The 18,883-nt window shown below is 38.4% G+C and overlaps 3 protein-coding genes across 5 annotated transcripts; 2 read left to right on the forward strand and 1 right to left on the reverse strand.

Annotated features, from left to right (window-relative positions):
* Positions 1–453: 453 nt before the first annotated feature.
* Positions 454–11,745, forward strand: gnl2 (guanine nucleotide binding protein-like 2 (nucleolar)). Of its 3 annotated transcripts, none has more exons than XM_041987472.1 (16): positions 454–673; positions 1,218–1,302; positions 1,424–1,518; positions 3,510–3,649; positions 4,894–5,078; positions 5,186–5,252; positions 5,765–5,923; positions 6,053–6,166; positions 7,949–8,077; positions 8,783–8,887; positions 9,306–9,464; positions 9,738–9,845; positions 9,936–10,423; positions 10,774–10,868; positions 11,054–11,133; positions 11,272–11,745. In XM_041987472.1, exons 1-16 carry the CDS (start codon positions 610–612, stop codon positions 11,407–11,409), a joined length of 2,211 nt encoding a protein of 736 aa, XP_041843406.1. In that variant the 5' UTR covers positions 454–609; the 3' UTR covers positions 11,410–11,745. The 3 variants fall into 3 exon arrangements, with proteins under 3 accessions (XP_041843406.1, XP_041843407.1, XP_041843408.1); XM_041987473.1 differs by having other exon boundaries at positions 10,774–10,856; XM_041987474.1 differs by having other exon boundaries at positions 10,774–10,853.
* An 8-nt stretch (positions 11,746–11,753) lies between these two features.
* Positions 11,754–14,402, reverse strand: dnali1 (dynein, axonemal, light intermediate chain 1). The gene is made up of 6 exons (XM_041987479.1): positions 14,190–14,402; positions 12,944–13,071; positions 12,707–12,876; positions 12,368–12,546; positions 11,974–12,138; positions 11,754–11,866 (listed from the first exon to the last, which is right to left on the reverse strand). The coding sequence occupies exons 1-6, from the start codon at positions 14,268–14,270 to the stop codon at positions 11,831–11,833; spliced, it is 759 nt and encodes a 252-aa protein (XP_041843413.1). The 5' UTR covers positions 14,271–14,402; the 3' UTR covers positions 11,754–11,830.
* A 220-nt stretch (positions 14,403–14,622) lies between these two features.
* snip1 (Smad nuclear interacting protein) lies at positions 14,623–17,333 on the forward strand. The gene is made up of 4 exons (XM_041987478.1): positions 14,623–14,913; positions 15,323–15,452; positions 15,752–16,293; positions 16,472–17,333. Exons 1-4 carry the CDS (start codon positions 14,753–14,755, stop codon positions 16,722–16,724), a joined length of 1,086 nt encoding a protein of 361 aa, XP_041843412.1. The 5' UTR covers positions 14,623–14,752; the 3' UTR covers positions 16,725–17,333.
* Positions 17,334–18,883: the final 1,550 nt, after the last annotated feature.

The following is an 18,883-nucleotide window of genomic DNA, read 5'->3' on the forward strand; positions in this document are numbered from 1 at the left end:
GAAATACGGGCATGGGTAAATGTCCTACTGCAAACTTTTTTGCGCCCTCTTGTGGAGGAAATTGACAATAACAATGCAGTATTAACACTAAAGGTCATCATAGTGTCTAAATTCTTTTTCTTTCTTTCTTTCTTTCTTTCTTTCTTTCTTTCTTTTTTTCTTTCTTTCTTCCTTTCTTTCTTTCTTTCTTTTTACTGGATTTCTTTGTGATATTTGCTTAATTTCATATATTTCCCCAACTTTTACTGCTTGCAAACTATAAATATTTGCACATCATGTTCCCAGTAAATCTTAATGTTACCTTTTAAACTCTTACGGCTTCCCGTTACCTAAATCACCCAAAAGAAAGAAAGAAGGGGGACCGCAGTAACTTTTCTACAATTACATTTACAACATGCTGAAGGCGACTGCGCACTTCCAGCAGCTTCCTGATTGGTCCTCTCTCGCTCTTGTGCTTACGCACTTCCTGTTTCACCTTAAGGACACGTGCAGGCTGCTGGTCTGTGGAGCTGGAGGGAATAGCAGCAACGAAAATTCAGCTCTCAGACAACTGCCTCTGGTTTTCATATTTTTTCGGCAGTGAAAGGCTTTGCCGACTAAGCAGTCAACATGGTTAAGCCTCGGTTTAAGGGGAAAAACTCAATAAACCCCTCGTCGTCCAGCAGCAACCCTGGTGAGCTAAACCCTCGTTAGCCACACCGTTTGTTTACACCCAGTGCTATTTCTTGCTAGCCGATGTGAGGATAACTTGACTAGCTTATTTTTCGGTTGTATATTGGCAAGTAAATTGTTACAGACATGTCTGCCGTAAGTTCACAGTTTGACGGGTGTTTTTTTTTTTCATTTTTATTTAGTTATTTATTCTTTACTTAATAGTCTGTTCGTTGCGTTTTCTTTTAAATGTTTTTAAACACAGGCCCAGTAGGTTGTGTGGCAACAGTGTCAAAAAGAAAATATTACAAACATTTTCAGTAAGAGTTTCAGCACTATTGCACTATGCTCTGTTGACCAGTACATTATTAGCAACTCTTTTGGACAACCGTGATCGCAAAAAACTAATAATGATAATATTAAATACCTTTGTAGATGTATTTTGTTATAAGGCTGATAATATTAGCCAGGTTCAAATTTAGAATGCTTATATTGTAAACTGACGCTTGAGTCTTTGTTGATTGGACATTTAATTAATTAAAAGCACTTGTGAATATATTTTACAGATCGACCCAAGGGTGCTGGTGGGAACAACATGAGGGACCGAGCCACAATTAAACGTCTGAATATGTACAGACAAAAGCAAAGATGGTAATTAAGAATAAAAATTTGGTTTTTTATGGCTATTGTAACCTTTTTGTTAAAACAGTCTTCTATGCAAGTGGAATGCATACACACTGTTTTTACACTAGTGATCTCTTTTTGTCCTTAGTAATAACCGCGGAAAAGTTATCAAACCTTTGCAGTACCAATCCTCAGTAGCTCCTGGGACTGTAGCGAGAGTTGAACCTAACATCAAATGGTTTGGTGAGTACATTTTTTTACTGTTGTCTAATAGTGTATATTGCAGATGTTATGTAATGTGCTTTTTTTTTTTAAGAATTCTGTTTCTAACTTCTTTGGAAACTGATAAATCAGTGGTTTCAGTGAACACATTTAAGATAGATTCAGACTTCTATGTCACTGTAACCAAACTTTGAACATGTTGGGGGAATGTCAGGTAAGTTAGTTGGCCAGTTGCTGACCTGTTTGGACCAATCTCTCAAGAACAGCACTTACAATGCTAAGTGAAGGCAAACATTCCATGTAACGCATTGTTATCTTGCAGTATTTTCACACAAGTTGTTTAAATTTAGTCCGAAATGACTAAAACGGTGGGTTTTGTAACATTATAGATTGCATGTTACAACAGAATAGAAGAAGCAGTGATTGATGTGTAGCCAACAGCTCATTGACAACAATGAAGTACAGCAGGGTTTCCGCTACATGTAAATGATCGTGGCACACCGCCACAACAAAATAAAAGCTATCAATCCTTCAGAATTATATTTTATTTTATTTTCCAGGTGTTACAAATGTGAATTATATTTTATGAATGGATCCATATAAACAGAATCTATATATGTGCACATTTACGGACCATAATAAGAGCGTGAAATTGTACTCAGGAAATAACGTAGTTTTTAATAAACACTGGAGTCGCAACTTCCTGTCTGGTTCTATTGCATCTTGCTTGAGACTCGCACAAAGAGGTGACATAGCTGCGTCAAGGAAGAAAGAAAATGCTGAGAGAAAAGTACCAAAGCAAGGATAAGTTTAACAAATACTAATGTTAATGTCAGTGTTAATAATGCAGTGTTAGACAGTAACGTTTAACATTAATGATACAAAGTTTCACCTTCAGGTGTCGTCGAATGACGTTATGTTTTTAAAAAAAAACAGAACAATGTCAAATTAGTTTTCTTCTTTGTTCTTGATTTATTAAGACTTTTATGTCCTCAAGTTTTACAGAATAGAAGTGATAGTGATTAGTACCATGGCAAGTGTACTTAGAAGTGTATTAAAATGTTCCCAACGTCAACTATGCCATATTAGTGATGTAGAAGAATATAACACTTTTTGCCTGTTTACTAAACAGTCAGAAGTGGTGAAAGGGACTAGTGGGGGAGAGAAAAGTGGAGGGGCAGAGCAGGACAGAGCAGCAAGAAGGCTATGGCCAACTTTCCGTACAGCAGAGCCTTAAGCTGGATTTATACTCACATGGCATCCGCGTGCGATAGAGCCATTGTAGCTGACGCTGACTCTCATTTTAAATCCAGCAGAGATTTTGAAAGGTTTCATTATTTAGTAGTTATGAATATATAATTGAAATGTACATGCTTTACATGTGTATTTCTAGCCACTCACTTCCACTGCAAAACAATGCAAGCACGTAAGAAATTGGGTTGTCTTATCAGTTCTGTTCCTAAAGACTGTGTATGTGGGTGTATTGAAGTGTGAGTGGTCACTGTTACAGATGAGCTGTCGTGTAAGAAGATGGCAAAAATGTTCTTAAGAACGTATAATATACAGGCAAAAAACTTAAAGCCCTGGAATTAATTGTTTTATTTGCTGTAAATGTAGACCAGATTTTGTGTGTATGTATGTATTTTTTTCACATTCCGGCTCGCACAGTTGAAGCGTGCCTATGATGAAAATTACAGTCCCCTCTTATCTTTTTAGGTGGGATAACATACACAATTAGTGGCTGCCAAATGCGTTTTTGCCCCACTGTCTCTATCTATCTATCTATCTATCTATCTATCTATCTATCTATCTATCTATCTATCTATATATATATATATATATATATATATATATATATATATATATATATATATATATATATATATATATATATATATATATATATATATATATATAACACACACATACATACATGTATATATGTCTAAGTAAATATGTGTATATATAAACTAAGCAGATCACAATGTGCATTTGGATCTTATACATTTCAGCAAACACCAGGGTGATAAAGCAGTCGTCCCTCCAAAAGTTCCAGGAAGAAATGGGAGCAGTACAGAAGGATCCATATCGTGTGGTGATGAGACAAAGCAAACTACCCATGTCCCTCTTGCATGACAGGGTCAAAGCTCATGTGAGTATCAAAACTGAAAACCTGTCATGTTTCAATAAAAGAAATATGTCTATTATTTAGTTTTGTAAGGATTTTTAAGGGTGGATGTACTTTTTTTTTTTTCTTAAATACAAATCTTGGCTCAATACTGGCACATAAAACTTTTCTATCTGGCTTTTATCAAAATCCAGATCAGGATTGAGTCTCTGTTCTTCTTTCATGAGTCCTGTTTTTCATGGGGTTTTATGAGGTGAGATGAATGAGATAGCTTACTTTAATCCTTATTCAATACTGGCATTGTGTATGAGACAGTTCTCCTCAGCCAGGCTTTAACTGGTCCAATCCATGACCAACACAATTCCAAATAACATTGATGTGCCATGTAGTATCACCCCTAATGAAAATGAGACACTGTAGAATCTAAAGGAAATATAAGTGCAGTTAAAGTATTTACTGTTCTGTTCTTAGCCTTTAATATTGCATTTGCAGTTTTAGTTGAGTTTTTAAATGCTGAAGACCATTCACAATTATCTTGTTTAAAACGGGCAGAATAATTCAAGTATGTTATAGTTGGGTTTAATGAAATGTTTTGAAAGATTCACAGAGCATTGTAGAAAATCTTGACAACAGCGTTGTTTCTGACTAACACTGTAACCTGGCCCCAATCCATCCATCATGGTAATGTTGTAATAGAGGTATGGCTTTTGTTTTAAAATCACTGGAAGACATAATTAGCACTGGCACAGTCTATGCTGTTTTGCTGGCTCTGTCATTGCATATTTGGGTGCTCTGTTTTCTGTATTCAAATGTTCTGTGTTTCTGCTTTGAACCTTCACAGAAATTGGTTCTAATATGGGGGGAAAAATCAGGTTGTCTTGTTTATTAAGCTACAACATTACTGTGGGTCTTAGCAGTTCTCATTTTTGTAATGCAGTTATAACTTGTGATTTTTTTTTCCCCCCTGACTATTTAATTCTTGCTGTAAACGTATACAAACCCTTATACAAACCCTCCAGTCTCAACAAATACACAATGATAATTTTCTCTTTCAGAACATTGCACAATACACTTGATAAGCATTTAAGATGGAATTAATATTTTCATATATCTGGCCATATATATATTTTTTTTTTTAAAGAAACATGTCAGGATAAGCTGATGTAGTTGACAGACCTTAATGAAATACTCTCTGTTGGGTACTTATCAGTTGCTGGTGATTTAGAAAAATAGTATGTACTCTAAAGTTATTTTTTTTACAACTGCAGAATTCAAAGGTGCACATTTTAGACACAGAGGGTTTTGAGACCACGTTCGGGCCTAAGGCCCAAAGGAAGAGGCCAAGTCTCATCGTGGGGGATGTGAAGGACCTTGTAGAGCAAGCAGAAGCCTCAGCGCTGAGCTACGATGCAGACAAAGACACAAACCTGGTAACAGAGGACACGGGGGTCCGGTAAGATTCTCACTCAAAACTATATTAGTAATTACATTGATTAGATTATGAGTTTTTGAATTGGCAAATTCAAACTTTTATAAATAGTTTTATTTTGACTGTAACAGGGAGGAAGTGCGTGAGGAGATTTTCAAAAAGGGGCAATCCAAGAGGATCTGGGGTGAACTTTACAAGGTAATAACCCTTCTACCCCCTCTTCTTACTTTGTATGATGATTTAAAAATAATAATATTACAGTATTCTTAAACTTGGGTCATATTTTTAAAAACTGTCAAAATTAAAAAATACGGTAAGGAAAAAATTCTAGTCATCCAGTAGTGCCCTTGTCTTTGTCAATATGGAGGGGCTTGCTCCTTCCAATGACCGGCTCAGGTTCTGGACATGTGAGCAAAGGTAAAAAGCAAAAAGGTCCATCCCATAAGTCTAAATTTCTCCATCCATCTTCATCTTGACAACTGAGCTAATCGCTGGTACAGTCATTAACTTTACATACACTCATTTGTTTACATTTGTAGCAAATTTCCAGTTTGGAAGGTTAATCTGGGACTTTTAACTGTGGTGGTAAAAAAAAAAATCATTTGTTTGGTGGTAGATATTTATTTGAAAGGAAGTTCACATGACGTGCTGGAATTATCAACAGCATAGTGTTGCATGCTCATTCTCTAACCCTGTTTCATTTTTAATAGGTGATTGACTCATCTGATGTCGTCATTCAAGTGCTGGATGCCCGTGATCCCATGGGAACTCGCTCCAAAAGCATAGAGGCATATCTGAAGAAGGAGAAAGCCTGGAAACATCTTATCTTTGTGCTCAACAAGTGTGACCTTATTCCCACCTGGGTCACGGTGAGATTTCATTTGTAAACAGCATCTTTACCTTTGGTTCCTCATTTGACTGCAAGTAATTGGATGTTCTTTTTATAGTATTGGGTTTTATGATTTGTCTTTTGTCTCCTCACCTCACTTGTGAACTAGAAACGGTGGGTAGCTGTTTTGTCCCAAGAGTATCCGACTCTGGCATTCCACGCCAGCCTCACCAACTCCTTTGGTAAGGGTTCCCTCATTCAGCTACTCCGGCAGTTTGGCAAGGTAAGCCAGTGCTTCAATTTATAAATATCTGTCATTTTTCTTATAAGAAATAATTACCTGCGTATGCTGTAGCAAGCAAATCACCATCTCTAAAATTAGTTTTCATTTAATTTTACTCAACTGTATTTTTTTTATTATTATTTATTTATTTATCTACTCTTAGCTTATTGTTTCTTAAGGTTATTTAATCTTTGTCTCAACTCCAGTGTTTTCCTCATGGGGATCCTCCACGCCAGGGGTTCTGCTTTCTCAGTCTCGGGGTTGTTGCCACAGTGATCGCCCTTGTCTGGGTAGCTGGGGCCCGACACTGCAGCCATATGGCTGTGGTGTGGGCCCCGGTCTGCCCTGATCAGGGTGATTGCAATGATGGCAGCTGCTGCAGGACATGGGTGGACTGGCTCCTGGTGTGGATGGATCCCCATGATATTGTTTCCTCACAGCAGCATCAAGCCAGATGTTTATCACTTTTAGTGTTTTTATACTACTTTTAGTTCAGAGACAGAAATCAGGGAGTCATGTTTGGGCTGCTTTGTGTGTATAAATGCATGTTTGTGCGTGCAACTGTATGAAAGACTGAGTTTTTTTGTTTTTACTACGCATAAATTGAATTTTTCATATAAAGCACTTTGTGATGCCCCAGCTTGAAAAGTGCTTTGTAAATAAAGTTTGATTTGATTTGAATCTCATGGTCCACTTTGTAGAATTACTATAGCAGAAACAAAGCTTTTTCACCACCTTAATGTGTAAGGCTTACATATAATTGCAACTCTTCACCTCTCTCCAAAAATAGATGCTATGTTGTATTAATATGTTTTTAATGGTAAAATATAAACTATTTAAAGATGCCTTCCGGCTACTAGCATGGCTGCAGGCTCCCTGGCAGCTGACCCATCTCCCGCTGTTCTGTTGTTGTAAACCAGTAGTGTGGCAAATGAGGATAAAACACAATTTGACCCTATTTTCATCTGGAAAGTGATAATGTTATATTTAAGCTGTGTCAGGATGAACTGGAATGTAGCTGCCCAACTGGAACAAAGTGTAATCACATTCAGCACAGCTATGTAGGTAATGTGCGAGGCGAGAGGGCTGCTGCTTGCTCTACTGACCCCTGTAAAACAACACGACATTGTAAGTGCGCACATGCTGTGATCGTTTGGCTTTAGTTTCATTTTGCTCAATGCTGGCTTTTTTATGAGTACTTTTTTGTTTCTAGATCAGTTGATTTGTCCACATTTTATTTCCCTGTTAGCTGCTTTGATAGGCCTTCACTACCTCATTCAGTTCCTCCTTTTTTATGGGTCTTTCTGTTTTTCATTTCGATCTTCAGTGAGAAAAAGCATGCTCAGTTGGGTTGAGGTTAGGTGACTGACTCAATCAACTCAGAACATTTTGTTTCTTTGCTCAAAAAAATGATTACTCAGGTAGCTCATATATTGGTTACTCAGATTTCCTTAAGCTATATTACACTAGAGCAGGGGTGGCCAACGTTGGTCCTCAAGAGCCACAATCGTGCAGGTTTTCCAAAATTCCAGCACACCTGACTCCAATTAAATGGATCCAACAGCCCATAAGGATCTGCACAATGACTCATTAGTTTAAGTCAGGTGTGTTGGAGCAGGGAAATTTGGAAAACCTGCAGGATTGTGGCTCTCGAGGACCGACGTTGGCCACCTCTGCACTAGAGCACATCCCTTATATAGCATAACATTGGATTTGAAATGAAATGTGATGTAGTGGTTTTTGGAATGAGAACATTTAAACTTCATTGTTTTTCTTTCACAGCTCCACACAGATAAGAAACAGATAAGTGTGGGTTTCATTGGCTATCCAAATGTAGGAAAGAGCTCAGTCATCAACACTCTGCGGTCCAAGAAGGTCTGCAATGTGGCACCCATCGCTGGAGAAACCAAAGTAAGAATTACACATAATCTGTACTGAACAGTAAGCAAAGAGCGATTTTATTATCAATAAAATTTAAGCTTTAATTTGCTGTGTACTAGTATTGTGGATTTGGTTTTCTATGAAAAAGTTGCTAAAGCTCGATTTCGGGGAGGTGACATGAGGTAAATGTCACATGTTGTTTACTTCCCTAATTATCAATAGCTGCAGCAGGAGAGGTCACTTCTGTCCTTTTAACTGTGTAGCAGAAAATCTAAATGGATGCTAGACCAAGAGAAGGAACAGCAACTATTTTTATCTTTTAATTTCCTCTCTGGCTGCGTATCCTGTTTGGAGTTGAACAAAGGTTTCAAACTCTTAATGTTCAAAGAAGGGTCAAGTGGAAAATACTGAAAAAAGGATTTTTTTTACATCTATGTAATGAATCTGATAGGCCTGTGGCCAGGACCCTTTGATTTTCACCCTGACTGTGGTGAAAGGAGTAAGCTCATGATCTGCAGCACTGCTGACTCCCATCCTTTTTTGTTCCTGTTTGCACAAGTAGTTACATCAGAGCAACACCATCCTGTCTTAAATGTAAGGTTTGTTACAATACCAGATGGTTATTACTATTCTTGTGGAATCAAGATATTTAAATTTTTAAAGGATATAGATTTGTTTAATTTTTTTGAAATATTGCCAACAAGACTAAACACAGTATTATTCTGACTCTTGTAGGTGTGGCAGTACATCACATTGATGAGGCGCATCTTCCTCATTGACTGCCCCGGTGTTGTGTACCCATCAGAGGACAGCGAATCTGATATTGTTCTCAAAGGAGTGGTAAGTCTTTTCATTCGTCAGATTTGAATCTTTTTGATCGTTCCCATATTGAAATCTTGCTAAAACCCCAATTGCAGGGAAGAAGGCATGATGATTTTCTTTTGCTCCTTATAATGCTGAAAAAACAGTAGCATATAAAAAACTCTGGCAAAGTAATTTTTCACTAATTTAGGACAGTCTTTCAAGTGTTCGTGAGACATCAGAGCTGAATCGAATTTCAGTAAAAACTGACTAAAAAGTGGGTGTGTCTCATAATCCTGCTACCTGGATGTTAAAAAAAATATATCCTTGATCAGCCCAGATCCTGATCCTCGGGATCTTTCTGTAGGATCAAAGGTTTAGCTTGTGGGCCATGCAATCACTGGAACTAAAATGTTGCAGGTTCATGTTATATTACCTTTTTTTCCATCTCATAAAGGTTCAAGTGGAGAAGATCAAGAACCCAGAAGAGCATATTGGGGCAGTACTGGAGCGAGCCAAACCTGAGTATATTCAGAAGACATACCGTATCCCTACATGGAAATCTGCTGAAGACTTTCTGGAGAAGCTGGCATTGCGTACTGGGAAGCTTTTGAAGGTCCCTCTTTCATGTTCTTATTTAACAGCCACTGTTTTTTGTTTTTTTGTTTTTTGTTTTTTTTATATTATTGAGTATTTAATTAAAGTGCAGGCTTCTGCTCTAGTTTCTGGCTGTCTGTATTTTGTTTTGCACTCTATTTGCTGAATTCACTTTGACACATTAAGATCAGATGTGGCCCTTAAATCAGGTAATGCTTCAGATGTGAAAGTGTTCATGAATCAATTTAATTTAATCTTAAGCTTGAATATTGTTTTATATATTTTTGTGCAGGGGGGTGAGCCAGATCTCTCCACAGTCTCCAAAATGGTGTTAAATGACTGGCAGAGAGGACGCATCCCTTTCTTTGTGAAACCTCCCGGACCTGAGGGAGATGAAGAGGTATAAGCTTACTTAATATTTTGCCAGGAGTTGCAGTGTTGTATTTTAGTTATTTTTTCTTTAATTCTTCCGTTCTTGTAATTTCTCCAGGATGAGAAACCTTTACCAGTTGAAGGACCACAAGCCGTAGACGAGAATGTGGAGGAGCAGCAAGGCAGTTTAGAAGCCGTCTCAGGGGAACAGGAGGAACAGCAACGTCAGCTGCGACAGAAGGAGGAGGTCCAAAAGATCCTTTCCAATGTACGACAGAACTTTGGCAAGATCAGTGTGGCACCAGAGTACAGTGAAGAAGACTTGGTTCCAGTGGAGATGCCTGACCTGGACTTGGCTGAGTTTTCTGGCTCTGACACAGAGGAAGAAGATGAAGAAGGTGAGGGCAAAGAGGAAAGTGAGGGCGGAGAGGAAGATGAGACCAGCGCTGAACCAGCTGGTGAAGAAACTGAGTCCACAGTCCCTCCGACTGACAACGCAAGTGCCAGCAAGAGTTCAAGGGAGATTATACGCGAGCTGGATGAGAAAATCATGAAGTACAAGCAGTTCTTGGACCGAGCCAAATCCAAACGCTTCTCGGCAATACGGTCAGTCTGCTTTAGTTTAAGCCTCACTTGGAATATTTTATGTTGTGCTCGAAGCTGCCCTTATTTAATTTCATCCAATAACAAGATGTTGTCAGGCAAAGAGATGCCGTACATATTAGATGCAAGCCAACCTTAAAGAACTTGTCATTTTGACTACAGTCTGTGGCTTATTTCCTTAATGCTTCCAGTTGTGTCCTTTAATCTGAATCTCTTCTTTCTGAATTTTAGCCAACTCACTCCATAATAAATTCAATACTGTTTGTTTTAGAAGATGCCAGTAAATGTAAACAGTTTACTTTGTTGGGTAATTATTTATTTATTTATTTTTTATTCTCCATCTCTTTGGATAGGATCCCTAAGGCACTCTCTGAAAAAGTATTCACAGACATCAAGACTAAACAAGCAGCAGCTACACAAGCTCAAAGGAAAGGTAGTAAGTCAACTGGTATGTATTTTTATGGTTCTGGATTTAGAAATAATTTGTGAGAATCTGTCAAATGTGTTTGATGTCCAAAACTGAACTAAAAAGAATTTATAGGTATGTCCTCATTTATGCCATTTTTTTCATTATTTTGCTGAGTCAGGTTGACATTCAGGTACTGAAACAGATTTATTTGTCTTATAAATCAGCTGCAAACCAGAGGGGCAAGAAGAGGAAAGCTGACGAGGATGAGGAGTCCACACAGCTGCCCAAACTGACATCTAAACAGGTATGCAGCCTTTTGTCTTAATATCAAACAGGCCAAATTGTCTGGCTATTCAAAATGATGCTGCTAAAGTATGATGCTGAGGGAAGGGATTCTTTTTTAACAGCCCTTTTTTTCCTGTTTCTCTTTATCCATTTACAGAGAAGAGCAATGGAACGTGCTAAGAAGGCGAAGAAGGTCGGGGTGCGTTATTATGAAACACACAATGTCAAGAACAAGAACAAAAAGATGCCAACATCAACCACAGAGGGTCAGAGGGCAAAAAGATCAAAGCACTAGACTGACATTAAAAGACACACAATATGTGTAAGAATCTTTAAATTGGACTGAAGAGGCTAAGGTTTTATTGAAATGACAAGCACACAAAAGATTGGAAAACTGGGTGGTTAAATATTCTGTATCAGGTATCTACTTGATGCCTTATCCTTGAGCACAAGGAAATGACTGCTAATCTGTCTTTTCAAAGTTTTCAATCCCTTCAATACTGAACTGTTTGAATGATACTTCATTCATCATTCTCGTGTGCACAGCTCTCTTGATGTTCAAGAGAAATGTGCAATTTGAGTATCCTTGTCATGCTATGCTCTTATGAAAAAATAAAATATTTGCAAATTGCATTCAGTTATTGTTTATTAAGTAGAGCAACAGGACATATTTGATAACCTACTTTAGAGGGAATTGGCAACAGATTTTGCTTGTTTTACTTCGGTGGTGTAATTATCCCATCAATTTGGGTCTGAAAAGAAACAAGTGATCAGAAATCTGAGTAGGCAGAGCAGCAACTTGAGCGGTGCTAAATATATAAAAAATAATAAAAATTGATTTGTAAATTTAAAGTGTCACCTTAAGCTGTTGATTTGTTCTCTTCAGGAACTGAATCTCCTCCATGTAGTTCTTTTCCTGCACCTGTCTCTTTTCTGCTTCTCTTTTTTCAATTTCATCACATTTGGCTTTCTGCTCGTTGAGTTGCTTTATCAGATCGTTTCTCTCATTCTCCAGATCTGAAACCTAGAAACACAAAAAAGATTAATAAAGCACCTTTCTATATGATGGCATCTACAAAGTGCAGAAATGGTGCTCTCTGCTGGCTTTGTAACTACATTACACCATAACCGCTTCTTCAGATTTAGACCATGAATATCAAATCTATATATATTCATTTACAAACCTTGCCAGACATTCAGTTTCTTTGTTTCAAATGGTAGTTTCAATTAATGACAAATGATAATATCCTTACTCTTTTTCCCATGTCAACGTCGCCCTTCTTAGCCTGCAGTGCTTTCCTTATGCCAAAAGCTATGCTGCTCTCATACAATGTCTGGTAGGCGGCGATAGTTGTCAGTATCTCATCTCTGACCCGCAACAGCAGCAGACCCCTCTCAGCACACATGATGGTTACCTGTCTGATTAGCTCATCTAAAAGAAATTAAAAAGTTAAAATATTGTTTAGATAATGGCAGTAAAAAATCTGAATATGTTGGTTTCAAGACTTGTTTGATGACAAGTCTTTTAATTGACAGTGTTTTATCTGTGATTTTTTTTTTTTTTTTGGTCACAAGTGTCTCAGCTTCCTTACCAAAACACTGGGAATATAGTTCTCTGCGAACAGGACAGATGCCGGGTTCTCTGGCCTGTCTTTGCCGCAGTTTTGTGTCCAGGAGTTCCTCCAAGTGTATGACATCTGCTCTTGTACATGGTGCACTGGATACTTGCTGTATCCACAGTTCGTGTCCATCTTCCCATACCCTGTAATATCAGAGGTTGAGAAATCTGAGCCTGTTGAGCTATCGTCTATAGAAGTAAAGAGTTTTACCTGGGCGGAAAAATAGCATTCAGTAGCTCATTGTCTTGCTTGGTGTCTTCAGCAGGAGCAGATTTGGGTTTGGATAGAATGGTTGCAACATCAACTTGCTGCTGAAGGCTCGTTCGTGTAACATGTCCCTGTAACGAGAAGTATTTACTGCCAAATTTTACATGATGTATTTACTTTAAATAGCTTACCCATAATCAGCTTTTAGTATATATATATATTAGTGCTGGGCAACGATTAAAATTTTTTATCATGATTAATCGCATGACATGCTGCGATCACATTGTTACGCGCAAAATGTCTCTTTCCTTTAAAAGAAGGTCTACTGCTATATAAATAAAATACAGTAAATTTTGGTTTACAAACACTACATCAGGGGTCTCCAACGTGTGACTCTGGGGCCACAAGTGTCTGTCTGGACCTTCCAAAATGCCTCAAAATACATGGCTAAAATACTTTTTTAAATCCATCTCTCCTGTCAGGTTGAAAATCAAGGACTTTTTTTTTTTTTTTTTTTTTTTTTACTTTTACTTTACATCATTTTCCACAAATATCTACATCTCTTAGAGGAAAGTCTGTCTATCCTCTTTTAATAAAGGTATTTTCTTTATTTTAAAACCTAAAAATGGAAATAAAAATGTGGTTCTTCAAAAATAACAAATATCCTATGGTGGCTCTTCATTAAAAATATAGATTAAGTGCAGTGGTGCGTCTGATGTTATCAGGAGAGAGCGGGTTTATTAAAACGAAGAGATGTTTTCTGTCTGGAACTTAAAGAAGAAGAACCGACGTTTCTCTTTGTCTGTTCAAACCCATGCAGATGGGCAGAACGTCGTGTTTTTTGGACGGAAAATTTTTGCAGTTATTTTTTTAACAAATGCGGTTTTAATTTAGGCAAGACAGCAAAGCTTTTCTTACTGTTTTTATTTTATTTCTTTCAAATTTTATTTAATTTGCACCCCACTGTAACGCGTTTAATGTTTTATGTAAAGCACTTTGAATTGTCTTGTACATGAAATGTGCTATACAAATGACAGTTAACCCCTTTAACAGCCTACTCGACCATTTGGTAAAATTTTTCTGTGATGTTTAAATTTTTATTAAATATTTGTGAAAATAAACATGACTGAGCCATCTCTACCACTTGAGTTTGGGTGTGTAATGCCAATGCTAACGCATTTCTTTTCCATACTTTGTGCCACTGAAATACTCCCTCAAATATTATCTTTAGCTTATAAAGTAAACTTACCTTTGGTGGTTTTATCCCAGTGTTTGTCCGGACCACAATCGGATTGTCGTATTGTAGTAGAGAATCAGATGATGAAATCATTGTGTGTTGCACCAGGGGCAAAAATCTACACCAGGTTTAATTTTTAGTTACAAAAGTGTCGATGGGTTGACATTTGTATTCATTGTTTATGTTGTCATGGCAACATCTATTTGTTCCCTTCGCGACGTTTACCAAACCTCGGTCATAAACAAGAAAAACAAAAGATGAATTGCTTAGTGTTTTATTTTACAGATTGACATGCGTCATCATGTACCCGAGTGTTTTTAGAATAAAGACGCGATTATTTTAAAGAACGTGGGCTTTGTTCTCAGTAATCAAGGAAGCAGTTATAGCGGAACTAAAAAATAAAGAGCAAAGCAAGTACGTCGAGATTCTTAACGGACCACAGGAAACGGAAGTGAGTGATTTCGGCATAACAGCAGAAGTTTAGTTACGTACTGAAGCTTTTGTGTGTTATTTGTTTTTGCATATTTAATTATGCGCGTTTAGTTACATCACGTCGAAATAATCATTATTTGGGTATGGCCAAAGAGAAGCGACACAGACGAAAGGAGTCTCCGGAGCGGGAGACCGAAGTCAAGATAAAACAGGAGAAACTGAGCCCAAGTAGGCCACAGAGATCACGCCGCTCGAGGTCGAGATCAACTGGCAACTCCAGTCCACAGAGAAGGAGAGCCAGCAGGTAAATAATGTCATAACATGTCTAGATTTTTGTCTTGTAGTCGTATTGAGCTTGTTGATAAGCAATACATTTGCGCCAAGTTTGGTCGAAGTAGCTTTGTTGTTGTTGTAGTTGTTATTTATCGTTTTACCGACCTGTATACATTACAAATGCTGATTTAGCGATTTTATATGTATATAAAATTAACGTTATTTTGGCAACCTACGATGACCTGCTAAGAGAGCTGTTGATGGCATATATATATATATATATATTAACTGAGGAAAATCTCAAGGTGATTTCTGGAGAAATATTATGTCTGTCTGTAGTAGCTAACTTAGCACCTCACACTGGAACCTGACAGAAAGTGTTTATTTGCTGAAAATCTCCTGTGCACCCTTTCTGAAGAGTCTTTTTGCTGTCCATGTAGATCACCTGCCAGGACAAGGGACCGTTCACCAGGTAGAAGGGAGACATCTCCGGCTAGACGAAGCAGCAGATCTCCCAGAAACAGGAGAAGTCGCAGTCCTCATCGTGGCAGTGATGTTAGAATAAAGCGGGTGATTAGGTTCAACAATTTTTTGAACAGCTGTTTATTCAGTAGCATAATTAGCACTTTTAAACATCACATTTCCATGACATGTTCTAGTAGTTACTGTAACAACAGTAGCTTTATATTTATGTGTGGTTTATGCCCATCGTCAGCACAGTTGCCACTTCTCACTTGTGACAGAATAAATTGAATAAAAAATTACTCTCTAACGGTAATGATAAAACTTTAATAGTACAAATAATATCCTTTTTTTCTTCTTCTTCTTTTTTTTTGTTAATGTCTGTTTTTTTCCCCCAAATGTCACAGGAACGAGATGAGCATAGGGCGAGCGGTGATGAGAGGAGAAGAAGGAACGATCAACCAGAAGAGAGGCGGAGCAGGTGGGAAACAGACAGGTCACGTGACAGAGACCGGGGCGTAGAAAGGCATCGAGAAAGAAATGCGCTCGCATCTCAACAAGCTGAGCGACGGCAGCATGATGACCGGCGCAGGGAAAATCGCCAGAGGCGTGAAGAAAATGCAGAGCATGACTTCGGACAATCTGAAGGAAGGGGTGATGATTCTGGTGCACCTCCTGCTGAAAAAGAGAAGCCCAACTTTGAACTGTCAGGTGCTCTCACAGAAGACACCAACACATTCCGGGGAGTGGTGATCAAGTACAATGAGCCACCCGAGGCTCGCATTCCAAAGCGTAGATGGCGATTGTACCCTTTCAAGAACGATGAGCCCCTTCCAGTCATGTATATTCACAGACAGAGTGCCTATCTGCTGGGGAGGCAGAGGAAAATAGCTGATATCCCCATTGACCACCCATCCTGCTCCAAGCAACATGCAGTATTCCAATATAGGTAGGAAAAATTTTGAAAATGCCTTATGTTGTGGTGTATTTTAAATATTAATAATTCCAATCACTGTTTTGTATCTTACCTTTCAACAGTTTTTTTAACCATTATTTTTCAGCTGACTTAAATTATTTCTGTAATTGTATGAATAAAGACGTCTCCTGTTTTGCCTGTATTTCTACAGACTGGTGGAGTTTACACGAGCAGATGGCACTGCTGGCCGCAGGGTACGGCCTTACATTATCGACCTTGGTTCTGGAAACGGCACCTACCTGAACAACCAGAGGATCGAGGCCCAGCGCTATTACGAGCTCAAAGAAAAAGATGTCCTCAAGTTTGGATTCAGCAGCCGCGAGTATGTCCTGCTGCACGAGTTCTCGGACACAAGCGAGGTGGATGCCAAGCAAGAAGAGGACGATGAGGGACTTGATGAGTAGACTACATACTCTATTGCCTAAATTCATTCTGCTTAGACAAGATCATCAAGATTGTTAAAGAAACAAAGAGCTGTTTTTGCAAGGAAGAGAATAAGAAATTGAGCAGGTAAAGGTGGAACTTGGAACTGTGGGGTAAAGATGGTTTGTTGTGTATATTGTGTAATTAATGAACTCTAGCTTTAACTGCCACAACTGTCTCAAAGTAGACCTCCCATTCTCAGGTTTTTGTGATGCATGACTGACATCTGAAAGTGCTCACATTACACAAGTGCTCAGTATCAGATGAAGAGATCTTACTTATCAAAAGTTAATTATATATTTTTTGGCCAAAACGCTGAGTGCAGACTATAGTTTATCCTATGTATCTATACAATATGTGTCAGAGTACATTACCTTATCTGATTGTGAGCTCTAGATTGTTTATTAAAAATTCAGTTGTCTGAGTAAACCTTACAGACATCCAGATTGTTATGAATGGTTTGGTTTTTTATGCTTTGTAGTACAGGGAGAACATTTGATGCTGTTGTTGCCCTTTTTGTCAGTTTAAATGCTTTCGCTGAGTTTTCATTTTTGTACTGTAAATAAAAATAAAAATAGAGTTGTGTTGCTGCCAGTTTTGTCTTTATGGCTCACATTGAGTCTTAATTACAATTTTACTGATACAGTATAAATTTATTAACTATGATTAAAATGAACAATACAAGTTCAAGAAGAGATATCTGATTAAAAATAAAACATACAAGAAACATGAAAAATGAGCTAAAAGAATATTCTGTCAGCAGTGAAAACGAATGGCTAGATTTTAAAATAAGATTGGCAGATTTTCTGACTTTGGCGCTCCCTAACGAAGGTCAGTTCAGCATCCATCTTGAATCCTGTCTCTTCTCTGAGCTCTCTTCAACTAGTAAAAGTTAGTCCAATTCTCTCTTTTGTCTCTCAATTTCTTGCCTCATCCTTTACTCTGTTACTTCCTTTTCTTCACCTCTTCTGATAATGTCCTCTTGCACTTCTTTACCAAATCAGCCATGCCGTGTGCTCAAGACAGCCATTGTGTTGATATCCAGTTGCTGGCATGTGAAGGAATGCTGTAAAGCAGAGATTACCAACTCCGGATCTCTCGAGCCAGTCTTCTGCAGGTTTTCAATATGTCCTTACTGCTGCACACCTGACTCAAAAAATGGGTCGTTCAGAGGCTGGTGCAGACCTTGACAACAAACTGATGGAGAACTATTTAATGTGAACCAGGTGTGCTGCAGCAGGGATGCATTGAAAACCTGCAGGACACTGACTCAAGAGGTTCGGAGTTGGTGATCCCTGTTGTGACACAGAACCAATCTGTTGGATCTCAGTGCTGCATTTGATACTGTAGATCAGAGGTCCCCAACCCTGGTCCTCAAGGCCCACTATCCTGCAGGTCTTAGATGTCTCCCTGCTGCAACACACCTGATTCAAATGAATGGCTCAGTTGCAGACTTGTGCAGAGCCTGTCAGAGAGCCGTTTAATTTGAATCAGGTGTGTTGCAGCAGGGAGACATCTAAGACCTGCAGGATAGTGGGCCTTGAGGACCAGGGTTGGGGACCTCTGCTGTAGATCACAGAATCCTGTTGCACAGGCTGGAAAACTGGGCTGGACTTTCTGGAGCGGTCCTTAACTGGTTCAGATCCTATTTAGAAGGCCAGAGTTATTTTGTTACGATCGGCAGCTATGAATCAGAGCGAGTGGCCATGACTTGTGGAGTCCCCCGAGGGGTCAGTCCTTGGACCTCTTCTGTTCAACTTGTATATGCTCCCTTTGGGTCAAATATTACAGAACTATAGCATTAATTATAAAAGTTATGCAGATGATACACAACTTTATGTGTCTCTGTCGCCAGATGACTGCAGTCCAATAGACTTATTGTGTCAGTGTCTGGAGCAAATAAAAACCTGGATGAGGGAGAATTTACTACAATTAAATGAAAACAAAACTAAGATTATTCTGTTTGGTAGCAAAAAGAAGAGGGTCAGCATTGGTAAACACCCGGAGACTCGGGCTCTTAAAATCACTGACCAAGTTCGTAACCTTGGAGTGTTGATAGACTCAGACCTGACTTTAAGCAGCCACATCAAAGCTGTCATTAAGACAGCTTTTTACCAGCTCAGAAACATCAACAGAATTA

Source organism: Melanotaenia boesemani, chromosome 6 (assembly GCF_017639745.1).
Source record: "Melanotaenia boesemani isolate fMelBoe1 chromosome 6, fMelBoe1.pri, whole genome shotgun sequence".
Lineage (NCBI taxonomy): Eukaryota > Metazoa > Chordata > Actinopteri > Atheriniformes > Melanotaeniidae > Melanotaenia > Melanotaenia boesemani.